This window comes from Panthera uncia, assembly GCF_023721935.1.
Source record: "Panthera uncia isolate 11264 chromosome A3 unlocalized genomic scaffold, Puncia_PCG_1.0 HiC_scaffold_11, whole genome shotgun sequence".
Lineage (NCBI taxonomy): Eukaryota > Metazoa > Chordata > Mammalia > Carnivora > Felidae > Panthera > Panthera uncia.
The window spans coordinates 14,084,278-14,109,583 of NW_026057578.1; the positions used below are offsets into that span (position 1 = coordinate 14,084,278).

The 25,306-nt window shown below is 52.9% G+C and overlaps 1 protein-coding gene across 1 annotated transcript in view; it reads left to right on the forward strand.

Moving 5' to 3' along the window:
• The first annotated feature begins 149 nt into the window (after positions 1-149).
• Positions 150-25,306, forward strand: part of SLC13A3 (solute carrier family 13 member 3) — a 74,089-nt gene continuing 48,932 nt past the window's right edge. The window contains exon 1 of the mRNA XM_049649928.1: positions 150-385. Within this exon, the coding sequence (XP_049505885.1) occupies positions 275-385 (111 nt within the window). The 5' untranslated portion in view covers positions 150-274. The remainder of the gene's footprint in view (positions 386-25,306) is intronic.

A 25,306-nucleotide genomic window follows, 5' to 3' on the forward strand; every position in this document is an offset into this window, starting at 1 on the left:
AAAAGGTGTGGCCGCGGCCGCGGGTTAGACCCGAGGCCACGCTGCCCGGAGGGCCGGAGTCTGGTTCCCAGTGCCTGGGCCTGACTTCCCTTAACTTCGCCGGGCCTCTCGCCCCCAGGCCCAGGGGCGCAGGCACCACCCTGCAGGGGCAGGAGAAGGCGGGCCCCCGAGCGCAGTCCCCTCCCCGAGCCCTCCCCCGGGCTTTAAGCCGGCGCAGGGGAGCGGGGCGCGGGCAGTCCCGGGCTGGCTCGGTCCGCCCGGCGATCGCGCGGATATGGCGGCGCTGGCGACCGTGGCCAAGAAGGTGTGGAGCGCGCGGCGGCTGCTGGTGCTGCTGTTCGCGCCGCTCGCGCTGCTGCCGGTGGTCTTCGCCCTCCCGCCCAAGGTAACGCCTCGTCCGCCGGGCGCGCCCCCCCCGTCCCGCGCGCCCGCCGGCCCGCCCCCGAGGTCCCAGACCCGACCGATTTCACCAGAACCCCCCGCCCCCACCCCTCGACCCTCTCCCCCTGTGCCCTGCCCCCTCCAGCCCTTTCCGGGCCGCGCCTTGGAGCCGGAGTCCGGCCCGGCCGTCGGGGGGGTCCCCCCCCGCCCCCCTCGTCTGTCGGAGCGAGTTCTCTTTGCTGGGCTCGGCGCGCGGGGCGCCGGGTTGAACGCTTCCCTAGATGATCCCAATGAACTGTTCACGAAGGCCAAGCTGAAGGGCCTGGGGCAAGTCACTTAGCTACGCTGGACTTCGGTTTCCCCAGATGTAACAGTGGAGGCAGCGACGGCGTTGGGGCAGATATTAAATAGGGCAATCTATGTACCTCTCTTCGAACTGAGCCTGGCCCACAGGAAGTGCCCGCTGCCCCACTGGCGGGTCTGATGCCAGGCCCCTTACCTGCTGCGAGCAGGCCGAGATCCGAAGAACCCCCTGGAGCCAGGCGAGGCCCTAAGCTTTGCCTTAAAGCGCGTCGTTTTATGTCATCCTTTCAGTGCCCCTCAGGGGGTGAGGATTATTTATCTCCTTTTCTAGAGAAGAAAAGTGAGGCTCAGAGAGAGGAAGTGACTTGGTCAGGGTCACATGGCTAGCAGCTGAGCAGGGATCCATTCCCTGGCTTGTCAGAAGCCGCTCTCAAAGAAAGCAATCCCTCCACCAAAGGCTGCAGATTGAGGTCGGGAATGTCATGATGAAAGTCAACACCAATGGGGGCTGGGCAAAGATGGGTGTCACAGGTCCCTATTGCGCCCCTCACTGGTACCCAGCCCTTCTGGGGCGTCACGGGAGGGCATAGGACAAGGCTCTTACCTCCAGGAAGTTGTTTCACTATCTCTCAACCTGAGACGAAATGTTCATAAAAAATAAAAGCAGAGAGAGGGTGTCAGTGGTACATCACCCAGCACCCGCCAGCAGAGACCAGGGGAGCTGGGAGAGGTATTCGGAGAGGGCTGCCTGGAGGAAGGGGTCCTCCCTGGGCACAGGGAGTGAGGAGGTGATACCAGTTGGTGCCAGAGAGACCCAGAACTAATGTACAAACATGGTCTTTAGTGTGGAATTACCTAAACGCTTCGACTTTTTTGACATAGAAGAGAGAAAGACAACAAATGCCCGAATAAGGATTACGTCACTTTCAAAAACCGTCCCGTTCCCAGCCAGGCGCTGACCTCAGGATCTTAGTCCAACCCCCTTTCTTCTTTGGGTCTCACTTTCCTTGTCTGTAAAATGGGGCCCTCGTGGTGCTGGCTTCTGAGAATTGATGTGAAAGGTTGAGCGAGGAAGTTGCCTCACTTCATGGGGCATCATTAGGGGAAGGACGGATGGGGTCTGTGATGTCCCAGGTGGAGTCCCAGGGAAGAAAAGACAAACACCCAGGGTCTTTCTCCTCAGAAGGGGGTTCTGCAGGCTTCTGTCTGCTCTGCCCTCCAGCAACATCCATGAACTCAGGGACGGATCCAAGGGTTATGGGGCCTGAAGCATACAGTATTTGAGAAGTGCCTTTTAAGAAAAAGCACACAGATTTACGAAGAGAAAATTCAGTATAGGGCTGGGGAGGGGCTCAGAAGCTTAAGCTCCATAAGTTTCGAGGTGAATCCACGTCCATGGGAATCCTAACGTGCACAGGTGCAGAGAGCCTGTAACCTTCTGCAGGGGTGGTAGGCCTGATAAGTAAGGTGTTGTGTTGAGTGCTTAACGCTTAGTATGTGCCAAGCGCCGTGCAAAGAGCTTCTCAGGCATCGTCCTATATAATGTGCACGCACCCAGGGAGACAGTTCTGTTAGCTTCCCTACTGGCCAGCTGAGGAAATGGACCTCGGCAAGGTTAGGTGACCTGCCCGAGGTCACACAGCCTGTACAGAGCCAGAATGCAGGGTTTGTACTTCTCCTCATTGCACCGTATAGTCTTTCTTCACTTGTGATTGAATAAGAGTCTTTCGTGTTCCCTGCAGATCCTGGTGGGGACGCTTTGTGTGGCCTGAGATGTCACTGCCTGTTTAAGTGGCTGATAAATGGGGGCCTCCCAGGAGGCAGGTCTGGCTCTTTGGTGGGGGGGGGGGTCTTAGCCTCCCTCAAAGATCTGTATCCCATACTCAAAGCCTCACCCCTGATAATGATATACTTACTTACTTACTTATCATTATTTTATTCTTGGCTAGTAACTGACATGTTTCTCAAACTGCTGTGCAATGTGAATTACGCATCCGTAGAGAACATTGAACAGAGAACATGGCCGTTTTTATCGATCTAGGGCAGACGTTTAAAGCAAAGAGTGGGTGTGCTAGGCAAACACAGCTTCCAGACAATTTCTGTAGTAATCTTAACCAGTTTCAACCCTGTGCTAACCTCCCCAAACAAAGCCTGGGCAGGGGGCGGCTAACAAAAACTTTCTGTTTGCTGTGCAAATGTAGCTTCGAGGCAAGTGTCCTTGGTGTCCGCTCCCACTCCCAACGTCACATTGCCACTTCTGAGCCTCTGTCCCATGGAAATTCTGGAACCAGCACCAGTGCAGGTTATGTTGTACACATGGGTTCCCCCCAGACTTTGCAGATATCAGATCAGGAAAAACGATGGAGATGCTTGGGCATTTGCCATCTCCCCCTCATTGGGTCTTGATGATGGCTCCCAGCCACCACTCCTCTGATGTTCTGGGAGTCTGTGTGGTCGACAGGGTTGGCCCTCAGGCACCTGTTTCCCCCAGTGGCTGGTGAGCCGGTCTGCGGGGAGGTCAGGGTTAATCTGAAGAGCGGATGGGAGGGGGGGAAGAATTCTTACATTATGTCCTCCTGGCTTGGAACAGAATGCTGTCAGCAGGGATGAAAGGAGTGGGATGCCCTTCTGGAATGCAGTGGTTGCAATTTCCAGTTCCACTGGAGATCCTGGCTCTTGCTACAACAGGGCTGGAGACTTAGGAGGTCAGGATGCTGCTGGAGGGACCACCCCAAAATCTTCCAAGAGTGGCCATTCTGGGAGAGGGAAGTTTAGGGACTGGCCTTGGGCGGCCAGTGGGGATAGATGAGGCTGTTAAGGCAGCTGGCAAGGGAGCGCTAGCCCCATGTGTTTGCAGGGAAGTCTTGCCCCCTTTCCTACCTTACAACCCACACCCACCGAAAGCAAATGTAGCCAGATTGACCAGGTGGGCAGGATGAGCTCTTGTAGTGGGTACTCACAGGTGACTCTTTCTAAGGACACTTTGAAGAGGAGTCTGGGGATATTCTAGGCAGGACTGCTACAAGCTGTGTTGTTGCACAGGCTGTGCACTGCGCAAGGGGCCTCGGGTCGGCAGTGAGATTGAACCACCCTGCACTTTACCTGCCAAGCGATGTATCCTGGTGCAGTGCTAGATCTGCCTGAGGAAGAGCTCCCCCCCCCCCCCGCGCCCCATCCTAATTTGCACAAAGGTATCAAGTCTGGCTAGCAGCAGACTTGTTCTGAGATGGTGGAATTTTTTAGGCAACGATAGTACACGTGTAAGGTCAGAGGCCCTTTGGCATTTTCCTAATTCTTGTGGGTGGCATTTAGGTGGGTGATGAGGAAGAATGGTCATTACATTCCCGGTTTGGAGTCTTGGGAATCAGAACTGGATTCCCATTCCACATGCCTGCTCTGTGACCCCGGGCAAGTCATTTTACTTCTCTGGGCTTCATTTTCTTCACTGACAGTGTGGCCACAAGACCACCGTCCTCCCTGGTTATTATTTGGGCCCAGTGAAATCATATACTGTGCGTGTGCCCTTACTTCCTGCTTTTAAATTCAGTGCTCAAGGCATGTGTCACCTCTCCCGTGCTTTAGCTGGAGAAACGGAGACCCAGAGAAGTCAAATGACGGACAGAGCACCAGCCTAACCACCGAGAAGACCTGCCTTTGGGTCTTGGCTCTGAAACTCTGAGACTGGAGGCTTTGCATCTCTGAGCCTTGGTTCCCTCATTTGTGAAGTGAGGACTCACACCCTTCCCAAGGGCTTTACAAGACTCAATTAAGAGAACATACAGAAATTGTCCCGTGGGGCACCACACGTAGTGTGGTTTCTAATAACTGTCAAAATGTTTCCCCACTTACCCTTTGCTGACTTACACGCCTTTCAAATTTTAGTGTACTTACTCTTTCCATCGCCTTAAGAAGAGGGAGTAATGACGATCCCCATTAGTACAGATGAGGAGAACAAAGCACAGAGAAGTTAGGTAATGTTCCCGAGGTCACACAGCTACCGAACATTATTTTGGTCACTTCTCTTGGTCCTGGGTCTTGGAAGATAGGATGGCCGGGGTTCTCAGAGACCCTGACTCTTCCCTTAACAGGGGCTTCCCAGAAAACCCCACAGACCCCGCCCTGTGGGTCGAGAAAGTTCTCTGGCCAGATAGTGCCCTGCTGCTTTTAATTTGTATCCTCTCATTGAACCCAGAGAGCTTGGACAGGGAACCCCCCAAATGGACTAAGGTCTGATTTAGCTTCCATCATCCAAATACCACCCACAACATTTTTGCCAGATCCCCTTTACCCCGCTCAGTATTACCATATTCCTGTCACCACCCCCTTCTTTCTTACATTACTACTGCCTTACTCCCCCTCCCCTCCTTTTCGAAAAACTTATATACAGTGACTTAAAAAGGAAATTTAATGCCAAGACCATGTATGGGAAAACCAGGATCACAAATGACTAATAGAAGAAAAGTAGCAATAAATAACTCTGCCGTGTTGGTGAATTCTGGCTGTATCCTCCTGCCCGCTCGAAGCTGAGGGCCTGAGACCCGCCCTCTCTGTGTTGCACAGGGAGGCAAGCGGTCAAGGGAGGTGGTAAAGACAAGTCAGTACCGAACTGAGACTCTGTTTTGGAAGGAACGAGAGGGAGGAAAGAATCCGAAGAGTGTCTTCACCCCGCCCCGCTGAAATGGTTCCCCACCTGATAGATGGATTTGCTCATAGTCCTTTCCTCCCAGGGTTTCGTGATGACGAATAAGTTCATGTGCAAAACTGCATCTCAGACACACATAAATTTTGTTTCTTTTGCGTTCTGTCCTTTACACGCTTTTTTCCTGGAGGGATCTTTGAGGCTAATTGGGGGAGGGGAAAAGGGGAGATGCTTGTGGTGTTTGGCGGAATGAGCTGCATTGAAATGGTCAGTCCTAAGCCTCAGTCTACTCATACGGAGATTGGGTCTAATCATACTGGGATGAGTTCATATGCTTGAGGCACTTCGCCAAGTGCTGGCTCTTAGTAGGCACTCAATACATGTCAGCTGTTGGGGCACCTGGGTGGCTCAGTGGGTTAAGCGTCCACCTTCAGCTCAGGCCACGATCTCACAGTCTGTGGGTTCGAGCCCCACGTCGGGCTCTGTGCCGACAGCTCGGAGCCTGGAGCCTGCTTCGGATTCTGTGCCTCCCTCTCTCTCTGCCCCTCCCCCGCTCACACCGTCTCTCTCTCTCTCTCTCAAAAACTAAATACACATTTAAAAAAAATGTTTAAGTAAATGTCAGCTGATATTGCAGCTACTGTCACGATGTTTCAGAACTTGGGGATCATTCTAGTTCAACTTCCGCAAAGAGGGAACTGAGGCCCAGAGTGAGTGAGTGACAGGGTGGGGTGAACTTCCTTCCCCTCTCTTTGTCCATTGATCCAGCCATCATGTTTCATCTGACACTATTTCCTTCTGTCTTCTGTGGGCCCTCAACAAAGAATAAGAACAGCTCATATTTATTGAGCATTTAACCAGGAGCTCTGGTCCCCTCGCTCCCTCTGCTCCCACATTGACCTTGCTCTTTCTAAAATACCTCAAAATTGCTCTCACCCCAGGGCCTTTGCACTTGCAAAGACCCTCTGTCTGAATTGGTCTTTCCTCAGCTATCTGCAAGGCTTCCTTTGTCACTTCATTCACCTCTGCTCAAAGACGAACCTCCCTGAGGTCTTCCCTGACCTCCCTATCTAACAGAGGAAACAAAAAATCCTTCACACTCGTTGTTTACTATCTCTAGGAATTAGCTAGCCCTGGTAGGGGCTGAACTTCCAGGGTTAACAAGGTCCCAAGATGTCAGAGCATCAAATTCAGAGACTAGAAGACATGCTTGTTTCAATCTCCCACATTCTCCCCTCGCTGTAGTCCGGCCTCATAGGCCTTCTTTGGGTTCTTCAAACCTACTGAGCGTGTTCCTGCCTCAGGACCTTTGCACCTGCTGTCTTCTTTGCCTGGTATGCCCTTGCCCCTGATCTTCCTGATCCTTCTGGATCCTTCTGGTCATTCAGATCTTAGCTCTAATAGCATCTCTTCTGAGGAGTCTCCCTTGATTACTCCTTCTCAAGAACGCTTGTCCTCCTTACCCCCCAAACAACTCTCTAAACCAGCCTTCTGTTTTATTTCTTTCGTGGAATTTATCCCAATCTGAAATGGTCATTATATGTTCCCCGTCTGCCTCCCCAGCTAGACTATGTAAGGGAATGGCCTGTTCCCTACAGCATCCCCAGTGCCTAGGACAGCATCTGACATATAGTAGGTACTCAGTTAACAAGTGAATGAATGAATTTGGATTTGAACCTAGGTATCTCTGATTTCAGAAAACATGCACTTTTTTTTTAATTAAAAATTTTTTTTCAAATGTTTATATTTGAGAGAGAGAGAGACCACAAGCAGGGGAGGGACGGAGAGATGGAGACAGAATCCGAAGCAGGCTCCAGGCTCTGAGCTGTCAGCACAGAGCCCGACACCGGGCTCGAACCCGTGAGCCATGAGATCATGACCTGAGCCAAAGTCAGATGCTTAACTGACTGAGCCACCCAGGCGCCCTGGAAAACAGGCACTTTGAAAAACCGCAGACTGCTGCCCATTTGTGGAAGACTGGGGCTGGAACCAGTATTCCCAGCTCTCCTTTTTTTTTTTTTTTTTTTTTTTTATTTGGGAAGACTGAGGCCCGGAGAGGGCCTGGAGGGGCTTTCGCGGCCTCTCCCAGCCCGGTGGCCCCAGAACCCTCATCTGTGCCCTTACACGCTCTCCCAGAGGGTCTGACCCATTGCCCACACAGGCCCCTGGGCCTCGGAACCGCTCCTCTGAGGCCCGGCCAACTTTCCACTTTCCTGGAGCTCCAGCCAGGTGTGTAAACAGGCCGATGCAATTCCTGGTGATGCAGCAGGGAGCAAGATCGTCCCCTGACCAGACTCAACAGGACAGTGCCCTCTGGACTGATGAGCAGGATGTTCTGACACCCCCCAGACCCTGAAGACACAAAGTCAGCACCTTAGCAAGGCCGGACCCGGCCGGGCTTAAGCCAAGTCACGCACGCGCTCCCGAGTCACCCTCTCTGGCTAGGACGCATCAGGAAAGAGACACACAAGGCCACAGTTCAGAGCACCTCCTGGCCAGTCCCTTCCCTTCCCTGAGCCTCAATCTCCTCACCTGCAAAGTGGGCATAATGACACCAACCTGCTGGGAAGACTTGAAGGTGTCTGATGCATAGTAGGTGCTCAATAAAGGAGCCTGGCTGTTACCGTTATCTGCATAATAGGGGTACCAGGCTCTTGGCCCTGCTGCCTGTCCCTGAAATTTACAGGCGAGGGGCAACGAAGGGGAAGGAGCCTATGTTGTCGGGTCGGGGGAAGCACGACACACAGGACCGAACGGTGATCCCCAGTCGATAAAGAGGTTGGAAAAGGGCCTGGGGTGGGGGCACAGACCAGGGTGGGCCAGGAAGTGGGGTTTGATTTCAATCGTATTAAGCGCTCCTACGGGAATGTGCTGGTCCCTGGGAGGCTGCAGGAAACGAATTCAAGTTTGTCGATGTCCTGCCCCACAGGCCTAATTCATGGCCCCTTTTCTGTTCCCCAAGAGGCTCCTAAGAGTCACAGCCAACACCTGTCCAGCACGGCTCAAAGCACTCAAGATCCGCTAGCTAGCACATTTACGCTTCCTGCGGCTCTGCGGGGCAGGTGCTGTTATCGTCCACATTTACAGACGAGGAAACTGAGGCACAGAACGGTTTAGTCACTTGCCCGAGCTCCCAAGGCTTGGGGGTGGCAGAGCTGGGACCCAAACCCTGGCACTCTAGCTCCAGAGTCGGTGCTCTTAGGCACGATGGGTGACACAGGGGTAATGGACCCATTTTATAAGCGGGCAGGTCGAGGCCGAAAAGCGAAGCCACTTGCCAACACCTCACAGTCACTGAATGAGCAGCGGGACTGGCATTTGAGCCTGGGTCTACCTGGCTGAAAGCCCACACTCCTTCGTGGTTCAGTGGAGGCAAGGGGTAAGGAAGGGACTGCTGTGCTAGACTTGTTGGGGACATCAGGAAAAGCTTCCCAAGAGACACCTGTCACCCAAGTAGGAGTTCGGAAGTCTCTCGGGGAGCTCTCTGAAGACAGGAACGAACACAGGGGGTCAAGCATGACATGTAGGAGCTTGGCTTTCGCCGCTCGGGTTCAAATCCCGGCTTTTTCACAGGCTGTGTAACCTTAGGCCGGTGGCTTGGCCTCTCTGTGCCTCCGTTTTCTCTATACGCAGGTATGATGATAATCGATGTTTGTGAAGGTTTCGACAGACGTTGGCTGACTTCACGGACAAATCGCCTACTACGTTCTAGGCTCTGGGGCACGCTTTAAATCAGGGATTCTCAAGCATTTTGCTCCCCAGGAGACGGCTGGCGAAGTCTGGGGACATTAATGGTTGTCACAGCTGTGCTGGAGTTGCCGCTGGCATCTAGCGGGTGGAGGCCAGGGATGCAGCGAAACATCCCCCCGTGCCCAGGACGCCCCACGACTAAGTCCTCGGGCCCCAGACGTCGGTGGTGTGGGGCTTGAGAACCCTGCCTTCAGTGTGTTTGTTATTTTGATCCCCACCCCCCGCCAGCCTGTGAGGCAGGCGCGGTCACGTGCCAAGGCCACGAGGGGAAGTGCTGGCCTGTGGGCACATGGCCTGGCTGCAGACGGCCTCACGGGGCCGAGAGGGTTTGGAAATGGAGGGCGTTCCAGGCGAGACGAAACCCCGGCCACCCAGCCTAGCTCACAGACCAGCTCCAGGCAGGCGGAGCTGACCCGTTGTCCCCTCTGCCCTCGGGACTCTTGGCGGGCCGGGCGGGGGACAGCCACCTTTGCCTTGGCTGGGAGAAACAAGGGAAGCCCTTGTTCACTGCCACCCACAGCCTCAATTGTCCCCGAGCTTTCACAGGCTGCTTGCACCTTTCTCTCCTGACAAGCTGCTTTCCCTGCTGGCCGGGGGCCTGGAACAGAAGGGGGGGTGGTGAAGGAAGACAAATCCTGCCCCTCCCTGCTCCAGCCCCAAACACAGACGTGTAGACGGTTTGCTGGGGGTGGGGGTGGGGGTGTGTGTGCGAGGGGCGCCCACGCCCGGGACCGGGACGTGAAATGTGGGGACCCAGAGGACACGGCAGATGCCTGGTGCGGCACCCTGCCCACGGGTCGGCTCCCACCTCTTGTAGGGGACCCAGGGGACCCCGGGGACTGAGTCCCGTTCTGAGAGCACCTTCTCACCCCCGCTGAACCGACCGTCAACCCGGGAGGCCTGGCTCCGTTTCCTGCTCCTGACCTTTTTCTTCGGTGGGGCCTGGGCCTCCTCCGGGCCTCGGCTTTCATCCTCTGGAAAATGGGTCCACCCACGATCACTGGGCTGGGGTGCCCGCCCCCAGAATCCCTTTCTGAGGTGGCGAGGGCAGAGTCATGAGAACACGAGCCCTGGAACCAGACTTCCTGGACTCCTCTCGCTCTACCCCTTCCTGGCTGTGTGACCTCGGACAAGTGACTTAGCCACTCTGTGCCTCAGTTCGTCCTCCGTAAAATGAGGACACTGCTAGGACCCACCTCATAGGGGTGCTGTGAAGATTGGCTCATACACCTTAGAAACTTTCTGCTGTGCCTAGAACATAGGAGGTGCTACGTTCACGTTTGCTAGTTGTATTCTTAATAGCGTTCGCGTTTACAAAGGAGCCCACGAATCCGGAGGTCTGGAAGTGCTTTACGGGAAGTGAGGCTTGCTCCCGAATCCTCTTGGCCTCCTCCCTTTCCTCACTGTGTGGGTTCTTGCGTCTTCTGAGCTCTGTTCCCTTCCTCATAAGATGGAATAAGTTCCTCTCCCAGGGGCTGCCGAGAATATTAAGTGAGCTAGTGCTTATCAGAGAAAAACGTCTTTTTCTTATTCTTGGCCTGAAACCTGGAGCCCCAGAGGCCTGAGAAGTGAGGGATTGTGGGCAGTGGAGGGTCATTGTCAAAAGGGGCTTGGAAACTCCACAGGTCGGGCCTCAGCGGCAGGGGCCAGCTTCCCCCCGTCATGCACCACACCGGCCCCCAGGATGCCTGGAGCGGGGCCAGCTGGACCAGAGTAGGGGTGGGATGATGGGAAACAGAACTGAGAATGTGAGGAGCAGGGCAGACCCCCAGTGCCTGAAGGAAGTGAGGCAAAGTAGTGCTTGCAGGGAATACGTGGCCTCAGCTGACCCGGGATGGATGCCAGCATGGCCAAGAACTTGCTCTGGGAGTGGGGGGAGCACTTGCCCGCCTCGGTGTCCTGATCTGTCTCATGGGCCTGCCTACCTCATGGGGCCATGGTGAGGATCCAGGGCCAAGAGCTTTGTATCCAGTAAAGTGCCCTGAAATCGTAGGGACCCTGTCTTGTTCACCAATGCACCTTCCCACACCTGGCACACAGTAGGTGCTTAATAACTGTGTCCACAACAAATATGGAATAAAAACGGGTATTTCTAGTTTCCTGTGTGCCAGGCCCTGTCCACAAGTGATGAATACATTCAGTCAAACACTATTCATTGAGCACCTACTGCATGCTGGTTGCCATTCCAGAGGAACGTGGCAGTGAACCAAATAGTCGTAAGTCTTTATACTTATGGAACTGACGTTCTAGACGGGGAGACATTGAAAACACCCACAACAGGTAAATAAGTAAGATCTAGGATATGCCAGATAAGAAGAAGTACCCCGGGGAAATAAAATCGGGGAAGGGGAGTGGGAAGTGGACAATGCAGTTTTAGAGTCAGGAAGGTTTCGTTGAGAAGGGACATTTGAACGACTACCTGAAGGAAATGACACTTGAGCAAAGCTGGGCACATGTAAGGGAGGAGCAAGGAAACGGCAGGTGCAAAGGCACTGAGGCAGAGCGCGGCAGGTGTGCAGGAAACATCAAACGATCTTCTTGGGTCCTCGAGACAGCCCTTCCCGGGAGACAGACCCCTGGCCCCCTGGTCATGGAGAAACTAAGCTCAAGGGCCGAGCTGGGATTTAGAGTCAGATCCTATGCCAGCGCCTTCAGGCCGGAGGTCCCTTCAGCCTGAGAAAGGGCTTCTGTTCCTACAGGGTGGGGAAGGGGATCTGAGGAGAGCAGGGTGAAACGAAGAAGCTTAGGTGTACCCCTGCCCCATGGTGGGAACCGAAGGGCCCTCTGGACGGCTAGGGAGACAGGCCCAGAGAGGTAAAAAGAGCCACCCAAGGTCCCACAGTGGGCATTGCCCTCTTTTTTCGGAACAGCGTGTTCTGTCCTTCTTGGGCCGAGTCAGGCCCCTGGGGCCTCGTGGGTCCCGTGGGGCTCCCACCCTCCCCACCTGTCTGTCTGGCTCGTGAATGGTTAGTGAAGCTTGGGCAGCTGTGTTGTGGGAGCTACCCCAGGAGCACTTTTAATGAGTGGCTCCAAGAGCTGGAACTTGTTAGAACATCTGCTAATGAGTCCAGGGGTCTGACCCAGTCCAGTTCAAAGGGAGGGTAGGAGGGTGAGGTGGCTGCACCCTTACAGGTCTCCCGAGGCAGGTCACTTCCTACCGCTTCTTCCTCTTCTCCCCCTTGCGTCTAGGGCCTGGATGGACACGGGTGGGTCCTGCTTTCCTGGGTGTTTTCAGGCCCAGGAGAGGGTAGGCGGGAGCCCTGGTTGCAAATTAGAGACCCAGACCTCCCGGCTGCCTCCACGATTTTCCTCTGGGTCGCCCTGGGCTAGTTTCTGACTTAACCTTCCGCGCCCCGGTCTCCTCCGGAAAATGGGCACACGGAACTCACCCTCAAGGTCCACACTGCTTATCCTCAAGACTGAACAGACGCAGAGAGGGCGCGAGCAGGCTTGTAGAAAGCCTTTCTGTTGAGGATCCTTTTGTTTTCTTTAATAGAACCTTCCAGACTGCGTGTGGAACCAAAGTCGCAGTAAGTCTAAGGAGCTCGGCCGCGCACAGAGTTGGTCGCTCAGTGCTGGCTGTTACCATCACTGTGGTTGTCGGTGCTGAGCCTGGTCGAGGGCTCTGGGCTCAGACCATGTGGCGGGAGTCGCACTTCACCCCGGCTAGAAATCCACGTGGAGGAAAGAGTCACGGAACCTGTCTGGGCCTGTTTTCTCGTTTCTAAACAGGGTCTTGTGCCAGGCAGCTGAGTTAGTGAGTGTCGGAGGCACGCTTGGTGGCTGGCCGGGGCAAGGCCTCCGGAAACGGTAGCCGAGTTAGTCTCCTCTCCCGCTCACATTGAGGCAGTATGACCTTGGGCAGGTCGCTCAAGCTCTCTGAGCCATGGTAGAAGGGGACAGTGGTTGTGGCTGTGGCTGCCTCACGGGGCTGGGGGTAGGGCTAAAAACAAGGAGTCCACGGGAACCCGCCTGGCGTGGAACAGCGTTCGGTGCATGTGGCCATGTCAAGTAGCGGTGGTATTGCTCTGAGGCAACGAGGGACAGTCCCTTGAGAGACTGGGGGCTGAGGGGAGAGAGGGGACATGCCCAGAGCATTGCAGGCCTTTCGGAGAAGGGCCATGGCCACGTTCCCTTTGATCGCCCTCCCGGCTCTCTCAGGACGGCGTAATATGCCTCCTCGTTTACGAACGAGGACCCAGAGGCTCGGGAGGGACACGTGTCGGTCCAAGGCTTGTAGCGTGTTGAGTGCTGGACGAGGGTTTACTCCCAGGACCACGTGGCTCCCGGTGGCCTGTGCCCCTGAGCCGCAGCTGGCTTCATTCCCCCCCCCCCCCTTTTCAAATGGAGGCCTCGTGCCTAGATGCCTCTTGGCCTCTCTCAGGCTCTCTCTCATCTTGCCAGGCTGGGCCTTTTCCCTGGGCCTGTCATGTGTCTGCTCCAAACTCCCTTCCCTTTGGGGTCCATATCTGTGTCCCGCTTAGAATCACCACCTTTATCCTTACAGATCATTGGGGCGAAATCGCGCATTTCGAAGGGCAAGAGAGTAAAAGAAAAGCAAAGGGGGCAAGACACAGAGCTCGTCAGTAACGGGGGACGTTTTGTGAGGTGCTAACTCTGCCATCCATCGCTCCCAGCCCTTCACCGACGTTAACTTAGTTTCCCCTTGAGACAAGAACTATGAGTCGAAATCCTTATCGTCACCATCATCCCTGTGTTGCGGATGAGGAGACGGAGGCATAGAGTCAAGTCACGTACTCCAGGAAGCATAGAGGCAGGATTCGAACCCAGGCACCCCGGCTCAGGATGCCAACGGCGTGACTCATAGGGGCCTCTGCTTTCTGGGGGATCAGGCCCAGATTTCAGCCCCCGGGTCCTAGCTCCCCATGCAGGTCTTGTTGATCTCATCAGCTCCTGCCTCTCGGGGGCTGGCCTTCCTCTGCGTGCTGGACCATCCTGGCGACGGGGACGCCATCGCTCCTGTGTCACCTGTGAGCAAACCGAGGCTCCGATGGGGAGGCGGCCTGCTCGAGGTCTCTCACACCAGCAGCGATGGCTCCAGAGGTTCCAGTCACGGCACGGGCCCTGAGCTGGGGTCATGAGAGGATATGCCGGGAGGCTTAAGGCATGGTTTCTGCCTTGCTAGAGTTCGAGGCTTCCCGCAGTCGGCTCTGCGCACTCCTGGGGAAGGGGCATTTTCTGGGCAGCGGGAGGGCACCACCGTGGGCAGCTGGCCCCAGTCCTGCGCCCTGAAGGGCTGGCCGACCAGCTCTCTGCCTGGCATGGGGCCTCCAACCGGTGCCCGCTGAGAGCCTGGCCGTGGCTCAGCGCCCTGACAAAAATGCCCGCAGCGACCCAGCAGGGAGATGGGGCGCAGGAGGATTGATGGCCACAGACACAGTTTCTGGCCAGCGCCTGACCCTGCCCTCAGCGAACAGACCGTTTGCTGAGTGAGAAGGGGCAAGTCTGGGGGCGCCGGGGCAAAAGTGGCCTCGTGTCTGCCTGGAAATCATTCCCCAGCTCAAAAATTAACCACCTGACACGGCATTTTCTTCTTTCTGCCCCACTCATCTCTGCGTATTTTGTCCGCAGACTTTAATCCCTGTAGTAACGGGCTGGCTAAATCCGAGAGGCTGGGATTTCTTTGGTGGGGTGTGTGTGTGTTGGGGGGGGATTATAAGGCTTCCTGTAAGAGATGGCTGGGTTGGATTGGCATGACTAGGTCAGGGTCAGGGACTCTGGTGACCAACCCCACCATTCGTGGCTCCCACCCGGGGCCAGGAGGGGCGGAAGCCAGATGAGGCACCCACAGAGCAAAGTTTAAGCTGGGCTCTCCCTCATCCAGCCCTGCTCCCGACTCCTCTGCCTGGCAAAGCTCAAAGCACAACAGTCTTTCAATGAAACAAGGTACAAGTTCCTCACCTCTCACTTGCTGTGTGACCTCAGGCAAGCCACTTTCCTTCTCTGGGCAGCCATCGTATCAGGGCTTAGGGTAGACCACGGTTTCTCAGCCTTCACACTAGTGACGGTGACAGCGCTGGGAACAAATAATTCTTCCTTGCGGGGCCGTCCTGTGCATCGTAAGATGTTTAGCAGCATCCCTGGCCTCTACCCACCAGGTACCAGTAACACCCTTTCCATCGTGGCAGCCCAAAGTGTCCCCAGATAAGTGCCCTCCAGGGGACAAAAGCCCCCCCTGTTGAGAACCATCGAATCGAATGATCTCAGGGGGCGCCTGGGTGGCTCAGTCGGTTAAGCGTCCAACCTCAGCTCAGGTCATGATGTTGCGGTTCATGAGTTCAAGCCCTGCCTCGGGCTCTGTGCCGACAGCTCAGAGCCTGGAGCTTGGAGCCTGCTCTGGATTCTGTGTCTCCCTCTCCCTCTGCCCCTCCCCAACTCGTGCGCTGTGTCTCCCTCTCTCTCTCAAAAATAAACATTAAAAAACATTTTATGCAATGATCTCAGGTTCATGCTGGCTCTCATATTTTAAGATTTATTTTAAGAATGACGAATAGCATTTTTGAAGCCTAGCTTCAAGAAATTAAACCTGTATTATTAAGACTATAGTACCATTACTCTCTGATTACTACTAATAAATAAAACATAACAGCTCATATTTATTGAATATTCTCACATGACTATCGCTGGGTAACTGCTTCTTCTATTACATAAAATAAATCACTCTCTGAGGTGGGTACTATTATTATGTGCTTACAGCAGATAAGGCAACTGAGGCAGAGGCCAGTTAAATAACCAGATCACACAACCAGAGTGTGGAAGGATTGCATTTCTAATGCAAGCTTGCCCAATCCCGATGCCCGTGCTATACTTCTGTTATGTAAAAGGATTAGAAAATACAGATAAACAAAAGGCAAGACCGTAGTTTCTGGGAACAAGATTGCTAGGTGGGAGGCACTTCTGGTTTAAGTTGGTGGCATCCAGCCTTTTCTATTCCATTCACCTTTCTGAAGTGGTCTGCAAGCAGCAACAAAGAGCAACAAACAGAACATGCCGTCGCGAGGAAAGGCGGCAGTCCCCAACGCTGACCCGGGTGCAAAGAAGGGCTGACGACGGCAGTGGGGTTTGGACCCCACTGCGGGACACCAAGAATGAGGCGAGAGCCTTTGCGGTTCCTGGGCAGAGGGCAGACTCTCCCCAAGCAGTTTTCGACTCCCTGAGCCCTTCTGGACGCTGGCGAAGCCTGGGGCACGCGCAGCAGGGAAGGCTGAGTCCCCGAGACCCATGTGACAACACAGATGAACTGGATGAGGAGGCTCGAAGACCCTCGGCAGGAAGTAGGATGCTTTAAGGGGGCAGGAGGAAGACAACGGATGGATGACGACCAGCTGTATGGTTGTAATGGGTCTCGTTTTCTCCGTCGAAGAGGCGTAAAGCCCAAGGAGACCCCAAAGAACTGGGACATTCTTGGGACTTCACACTTAGTCCCCACAGTGAGCTCACTGCCTAGAGCAGAGACCCACTCCAGGGCAGTGCCAGTGAGACAGGGTTCCGAGAAAATTCGCAGAAACATGCCTAGACACCTGCTGCCTCGGCTCCCCCCCCTCGACCATCCCCTCTACCCACGCCTGCCTTTCACAAAGAACTCGTCTGAAAAGAAGAATGCCCCTCATTCTGTGTTGATGTGGAGGAACCAGCATGAAAAATAAAAAGACAGAGGACATCCAGTAAAAAAGGAAACAATAAATGCTGAAGCGGCTGTGGTACCAAGTAGGAGAAACTACCGAACAGACGTTTCTCTGTGAAATATGAAACATAAAGACATGATGGCCTTCCTAAAATAAATCTCAAGATCAGGAAATCAAAGGGTCAAAGAGGAGACCGTGAAAAGGAGAAGGGCGTGGGGAAAAAAAAAAAAAAAGCCCTGTTCCGGAAGTGGGTGGGAGAGAACAAAATCAAGCCGTTCTAGTCTAAAAGCCATACTAGAAACCGAAAGGTGGAAAAAGATTAAAAATATAACCGGGGATGTGATGTCCAGGTGGAAGACTGAACAAAATGAGGCAGAAAAGAAAGAAAGGATGGGAGGAAAAATGATCAGTATGGAATCCAAAGGAAATCTGACTTCCGCCTAACTGGTGTGGCTCAAGGCGAAATAAGGAAGCAGAAAACAGCACAACTCCCTCCACTTACATCCCGATGAGCCCCTTGTAAGTTGAACATATCGCGAGTCGAAAATGCGTTTCCTGCACTTAACCTACGGAACGGCACTGCTTAGCCCGGCTGCGCTCGGAACACTTACATCAGCCTCCACTTGGGCGAAGTCATTGGACACGAAGCCCACTTGATAATGAAGTGTTGAATATGTCAGGGGATTTATTGAATACTTTAGTGAACACGGAGGGCAGAACAGTCGTATGGACGCGCCGTGGTCGCGAGCGTGTGGGTTGTTGACCCTCGGGATCGCGGTGGCCGACTCGGAGTTGGGGTCACGGCCACTGTGCAGCGTCACGAGAGAGCCAGGCAACATATGTGGCCCGTGCTGGCGGGAAAAGATCAAACTTAAGAACTCAAAGTACGCTTTCTACCAAACGTGTGTTGTTTTTACACCCTCCTAACCTAGAAAAATCATTAAGTGAAGCCGTCGTACGTTGGGGACCGTCAGTATTAGAATCTCTAATAGCAGAAAACTGCCCCGAAACTAAAGGAAAAATATGCAGATTTTCTGTCTCCCAGAAAAAAATAACGTATAGAGACTCATCAACACTGAGATGTGTATGTCATGGTAACATTAAGGGACTAGAGGGTTAAACAAAAAAATCTGGCTATCCAGGCAAAAAATTCTGGTGAGCTATAAGGAGGAAGAAATCAGGCTGGCCTCAAATTTCTGCACTAGAACAATGAAATGTCTAGTAATCTTCACAGAAAGGAGCACACCCCCAGTGTGTTACAGATCTAGTGCTTGTGTGTATTCAGAGATTGTCTTCTTTAAGAAAAAACCAGGGTCGCTTGGGTAGCTCAGCCAGTTAAGAGTCTGACGTTGGCTCAGGTCATGATCTGGAGGTCTGTGGGTTCGAAGCCCGCATCGGGCTCTGTGTGGACAGCTCAGAGGCTGGAGCCTGCTTTGGATTCTGTGTCTCCCTCTCTCTCTGCCCCTCCCCTGCTCGCACTCTGTCCCTCTCTCTCAAAGATCAATAAACTTAAAAAAAAAAAAAAAGACAAACCATATGTGTAGTTGAAATTTAGAAAGTAGGGAAAATAATGAAGAAATAGACATGTATTCATTCATAATCTCACTCCTAAAACAGCCTGCCTGACAGTTGCATATTCCAGATGCCTTTGCACACATCTCTTCTGATGGGATCCTCTCTGATGTAACATCCCCGGATCATTATTATTATCGTCAGTCAGCAGGTGCAGGAACTTGGGCTCAGAGCGGTCAGTGGCTTGCCTTCAGAGTTCCGTAGTGGAACCACCACACCCGGGCTTCCTGGCCCTCGAGCCCATGAGCATCTCCATCGAACACAACTTTCAGTGATGATGGGCATTTCTAGCTGTTCCATCCGGAATGGTAGACCCTAGACCCTAGTCTCAAGTAGTGAGCTGAGCCCCTGAAACGTGGCTCACGTGACTGAGACACTGAAATTCTAAATTTCCTTCCTTTTCAACAAATTCAAACTTGCAGAGCAGCGTGTGGCCTGAAGCTCTGTATTTGGCCAGCCCAGCCCTGGAGATCTCGTTGGCATTCTTTTCCCTTCTAAGAAAAAGGCTGGCCACTTTCCGTTCAGCATCCCCCAGCCCCATCCACATGAAGTTCGCCCAAAGCCTGGCCCGTGAGTCAACCGTGATAACCGGGACCAGCCAGAGCTTCTGGCACCTGTCTTATTGGGCCGCAGCCTCCTTCAAGGGCATCCCCACCCCTGGAGGCTTCCGCTGAGTTGCGCCAGCTTCTAATGGCAGAGGGGAGATATTTCACCTGAGGCCATGACTCCCTCGACCGTGGGCCACCTCAGCAAGATGACCGACCTGTCCTGAACAAAGTGGCGAGGAGGCCAGTTGCTGACTCAGAGATGACCCAGAAAGGGAGTCTGTGCAGGACCAGACACCTGCCCCAGCCAGAAGTTAAATTTCAAAGGAATGAGGCCTTGGGATCACGTGACTCTGTGCTTCGACCCGAATCTGCCCTTGAGGGATCAAGGGAAGTCTCCATTTGCAGACCAGCAGAAGGAGCCTCCGTGCAGCCAAGTGGCTGGTCTGAGTTCATGGAAAAGACGCAGAGGTGGGACAGATGTGCTGTGGGCTGGAATAAAATCATGGATCCACCCGGACCCTACTCCCTGGTCCATTATTTATTTAATCTTATTTTTTGAGAGCGAGACAAAGCACGAACAGGAGAGGGGCAGAGAGAGGGAGACACAGAATCCGAAGCAGGTTCCAGGCTCTGAGCTGTCGGCACAGAGCCTGACGTGGGGCTCGAACTCACGGAGTGCGAGATCATGACCTGAGCTGAAGTCAGACGCTTAACCGACTGAGCCACCCAGGCACCCCTCCCTGGTCCACTGTTTAAATGGCAACCAGGCCCGGGTGTGGTGAGATCTGCTTTTGAATTCTGCCTGGTCCTCAAGAGATCACTGTTCCTCACCAGACCTCCATTTCTATAGCTGTAAAATAGGAATTTTAAAAGGGAATGGAGATTTTAAATATAGCATCCTAGGATCCCTAGTACTCTGTAAACAACTTGACATTAGATTCGGATTTGGGTCCGTGTAAGCCCTTTTCTGGGATTTTACACCAATGAAAACCATTTAAACTAGAAATTGTAAACCGGTGACCATGGGCTTGCTACTGTTTGCCGATGTGGGCTTTTTGTTTTTGTTTTTGTTTTTGTTTGCCTACACTTTGCTCTTACGAAGTAAATCTTTTAAAACTCTGAGCTTCCACATAAAAGCACAGTTTCAAGCTTCTTTTGAAAAAGCAGGAGATCTGGCATCGTGGGGCTCATGTTCTCATGAACCGGGCAGCAGTCGGTATTCTTGGACAGGCCTGTACTTCCCGTGTGTCGCCGTCCCCAACTCCTCCCTGCTGCCCTCGAGACGCTGAAGCCCAGCGCCAGCTCTCATTTGTCACCAAGCTTGGGCTTTTCCACTCCCCTTCCAAAGGGATGGTTTTCTGTACCTACAGCACTGTCAGACTTGAGGAAACGATGTGATGTTTCTCACGCCAGCCCACTCCACTCACTCACTTGTCGCCCGCCCTTGAGTTTAGATCCCTGACTTGGATCGTTTCTTCATTCATTGAAGAGATATCCATTGAGGCCCTGGAGATAGACGTGAACAGATAAAGGCAAGAGTCCTGTTTGTTTGGAGCTTAGGGTCTGGTTGGGGGAAGAGAGAACAGGAAGCCAGCAAACGAGAAATACTCGGGTTAATTGTGAAGCGCTTGACGAGAGCAAGGCCAGACAACATGGAAATCAGACCATAATCGATAGCCTGGTCAGAGTGGGACTCCCGGAGGAGGTGACCTTTGAGAGGAGGGCCAAACAACAAGCAGGAGCCAGCTGCACCCGTGGTCAGGGTTGAGGGGACCCAGCAGAGCGGGCAGCGGGTGCAAAGACCTGGAGGCAGGAACTGGCTCGGCCTGCTTGGTCTCTGAGAGCCCACCACTTAGTGTGTACGTAGGCAGCCCCCCTCTCCAGGCCTTGCCTGCATGCCTCCTGCGCGATTTTTGCTCTCTGGAAGTCGGTTCCAGAGACCTCAAGGCCTGGCAGGGATGGGGGGTGAGGGCCAGTACTTATTAATTCCCCGCCAGATGTCTGGCATCCAGCTGGTGATTGTGAATCCAGTTGCCCACAGGAAGCTGAGCTGGGGCAGGCAAGCAATTTGGGGTCACCTCGGCCCTGCTCCAATCCCTAACTAACCAGCAAGGTAATGAAACACACTCTTGACCCACTTACTGGCAAAGCCCCATGCCGGCCAAGGATCAACTTCCCAATTCCCGCCATTTGCCTCGGGTCACCTCCCCAGCTGACCTGTGCCGTATCTGGAGTGTTCCTCCGCAAAGGACTATTGTTGACATCTTGGCGAGAGCACCCGGGGCGGTGGGGGGGAGAGAAAGAGGGAGCGAGTAGAGGGAGGAGAGCGAAAGAAACAGAGGGAGAACAGGGGAGGGGAGGAGAGGGAGAGGGAGAATACAGGCCTGGGACTCGGAGCCTTTGAAAGGCAACCCTTACAGCCAGAATTTACCGGAAACCGCCCCCCCTCCACTATATAATACGCGGTAATTGTACACTTCACCAAAGGACCTATAAGATGGCACCCCCGAAGCAGATGTATTTGAATGTTCACAGAAGCTTTACTCGTAGTTGCCCCAATCTGGAAATAATGCAAATGTCCGGCGGCAGGAAGACGTACAGATAGAGGGTGGTGTGTGCCCAGGATGGAATAGTATTCAGCAGTAACAAAGAATAGACTGCTGACATACACAGCCACGTAGAGGAGCCTCATGGGCATATTGTATGGAGCAAAAAGCATACAAGCTCATCCTGTCTGATTCCGTTTAAGTCCCAGGAGCACGCAAAACCCATCTATAGCAGGGGAAATCACAGCAGCGTTTTGGGAAGGGGCGTAAGGATTGACCTGAAGGGGGCAAGAGGGAACCTTCTGGGGGTGATGGAAGTGTTCTGTATCTCTGAAGGGGATGTGATACGGGTGAGTTCATTTGTTAAACCTCACATTGTACATCTAACAGCGGATGCATTTGGGGCGCCTGGGTGGCTCAGTCGGTCGAGCGTTCGACTCTTGATTTTGGCTCATGTCATGATCTCACCGTTGGTGAGTTTGAGCCCCTCCTTGGGCTCTGCATTGACAGTGTGGTGCCTGCTTGGGATTCCCTCTCTCTCCCTCTCTCTCTGCCCCTCCCTGCTTGCTCTTTCTTTCTCTCTCAGAAAATAAACTAAAAAACTTAAAAAAAAAAAACCAATGGATGCATTTGATGGTATGTAAGTTATAGCTCGTAAAGCTGATTTTTGAAAAGCCGTGTTTTGTTTTGTTTTGTTTTGTTTTTCTCTCCTGCTGTTGCTCTAAAATGTATTCAGCAGGGGATGTTCTTCTGTGGTCACTGGGATAAAAACTCCTGCAGACCTCGTGACTTCTCCCATCACTGTTGAGAAGTTCTAAAGTCCTCTGGTTACTTTAATACACAAGCACGGTCTCAATCCCGAGATCAGAACGGGCAGTTCCAGGTCCCGATTGAAACAATGAGCTTGGTCGGAAGTGAAGCCTTTTCCAGCCCCCCACCTGGGAGCTCCACAGGCCCGGAGCCTGGTAAGAGGGCTCTCCTTTAGGGTTGGTCCTCTCCCTTTTTCTGGAGTTTCTAGGTGTCTGACAGGCACTGTGAGAGAAGGCATGGGGGCAGGCAGAGGCAGGTCAGCGCCTGACGGGCCTCTCTGCCCAGCTGGCTGTGCCTTCTGGGCCCGGGGCCTGGCACATTCTCTGACACGTTCTCTTGTGAGCATCACAGGGGGTGGAGGTGAGAGGGTACCCACCCCCAGCACCTGCCAGAACAGTCCCCTTCGGGGAGATGCTTTTCTCTGATAGGCTGCTCCCCTCCAGTGCTTGGATTTCCATGGGTCTGCTGCATATGAGCTCTTTGGGGGGCCCTAGAGCACCTGAAAGCAGACCTCCTAGGCAGGGCTTGAGTTCTGGTGAACTTCTCTCCTCGTGACCCACCTCCAGTCCTCCAGAAATACTTGGCCTTTACCCTTCTCGCCTCTTTGGAGTATGGGTCCAGCTAGGGTTGCCAGACGAAATAGAGTTGCAAAATTTCAGATAAACAATGAATAATTATTTTTGGTATAAGTGGTCCCACATATGACATGGGCGATGCTTATGCTAAAAAAAAAAAAAAAAATTATTCATTGTTACCTGTCCTGGCACTGACTGGACGTTTGGGAACAGCCTGCTTAGCTTCTCCCACCTCCCCTTCCTGCCATAGCTTCAGGCTGAGCAGAGGCCCGGGAGCCAGCACGCCTGGTTCTTATCCAGCAGGCTGCCCTGGTGGTCACTTTCATCACTCTGTGCCTCAGTTTCCTTATCCGTAAAACGGAGATCATCATGGGACCGACTTCACAAGGTCGTTCTGACAAGCGCAAGTCAATTGAGATAGCAGTTGGGACGGGGTCTAACGCGCAGTAAGTTCCCGGTACGTGAAGGTATGATCAGTCTTGATATGGTGCTGGTGTTGCCATCATGCAAAGAGGGAGTGCGGTAGCCTCTAGTTAGCTTCTGCTCTGGAGGAGAGAAGCCATAATGGAAGGGTGAGGCTCCGGGGATGGGGCGTTGGCAGGGGACGGGGTGGTTATTAGGAGCGTGCTCTTTACGAGAAGTGGGGCGGAGGCAAGAAGCAATGGCGGGCCACACATGGCGAGACCAGGCCAGTGGGCTCGAGGACTGGGAGAGGCTCCAGGGATGCCAGAGAGTCGAAGGATGCGGGAATGGAACAGGGGTAACCGTGGATCGTGCAGAGTGGCACAGAGGCGCATGCTCTGGACCCGGATCGCCTGGGTTCGAGTTCTGTCTCTACCTCAGCAACCCTGGGCAAGTCACCCGACTCGGTTGTCCCCTCAGTAGAGTGGAGAACGTAGTGCCTGCCTCCCAGTGACAGTGGGATGGAAGGAGTTAACGTGTGTGAATTGCTCGGCAGAGCGCACGGGCAACAGTAAGCACCTCGGTCGTTGCTAGTGTTCCTTTTACTTGGGAGTCCCTTAAATGCTTAAAGAAAAGAGGTTAAAATTAGAATTCCTGTCTAGACTAACTCGTTTGTGCGCGACAACATTACCCTGAGACTGAATGACTTCGGTCACAGCTTTATGTGCACGGCCAAATCGATGTCCCTTTCCAACCTCCCCTCAAAAGTGGGGGATAGTAATAGTATTTCTCATTGAATGAGTTCATACATGGAAAGTGCTGGAACTTAATAAACACTCAAAGCTGTTGGTGGTTTCGGTTGTCATTGTTCCTGTCATTCTTTTGCATAGTGACGCGAGGCAGGCTAGAAAAGGAAACTGGTTTTTCAGATGACTTTGTGTGTCCCATCAATGCTGGACCATTATGATATTGTCTTTTCTTTCCTTTTAGTGCCCTTGTCAGAATGACTCAGTAACAGGGTTACCCTGGCCTCACACCATGAATTGGGAAGTGTTCTCTCTCTCTATTCTCTGGAAGCACTTGTGTAAGATGTGTGTTACTTACTTGTTAAAAGTTTGGGAGAATTACCGTTGAAGCCAGCAAGCCTTAGAGGTTTTTTTGCAGGAAGGTTTTTAATAATCGATTCCATTTCTTTAATAGATACTGAAACATTCAGCTTTTCTCTCTCTTTTTCTGATGGTTGGAGACATTGTGTTTTCCGAGGAGCTTTTCTGTTTCTTCTAAGTTATCACATTTATTGATATAAAGTTGCTCATACAATCCATTTATTATCCTTTGGAAACTGTGAGATTAGATCAGTTTATGAGCGTGGGGCCCCGTGATGGGATTACAGCCTTTGGAAAAAAAAGTGAGCTTTCTGCGTGCACACAGCAAGTATGGACCAGGTGAGGACACAATGAGAAGACGCCCATCTGGGAGGAAAGCTGTCACCAGAACCCAAATCTGCTGGCACCTTGATCTTAGATCTTCTAGCTTTCAGGATTGCGGGAAAGAAATGCCTGTTGTTTGAGTCACTCAGTCCATGGTATTTGGTTATTTCAACCCCATGGTACATAAAACAAGATAGACGTGGCCTGTCTTCCTGAGCCAGCAGCAAAATTTGACAGAAAATAATTGTATACTTTAAAAAACAGTTGCATTATGGAACATGGGACCAAACATGGGTTGAAGAACGTCAAGTTTGCAACGGAATGTGATCCAGATTCCTGGGGTGTGGCGGCGGGGGGCGGGGCGTGGTGGTTTGCACGGATGTCTTGCCTAGAAGCTCACAGCAGCGTCCTGGAGCATAGGCACCAGCTCTCGATATCTGATTGCCAAATTGTCATAAATTTGGCCAGCCGGTTGTGAAACATAGATATTGTTTAAAATGAAATTATACGAACTTGTGATTCAATGTATTAAAACAGAGGTAATAGATACGCAAAGCTCACCACTTCCTGATTATTTTACTCTCACCTGTGGTCTTAGGATTACCTATATCTGCTTTATTTACATCAGTATGTGTGGAGGAAATGGTATGTAGCGATGCGATATCTCCGGGCTCATTCTAACGCTGTGTTCAGTGATGTCTTTT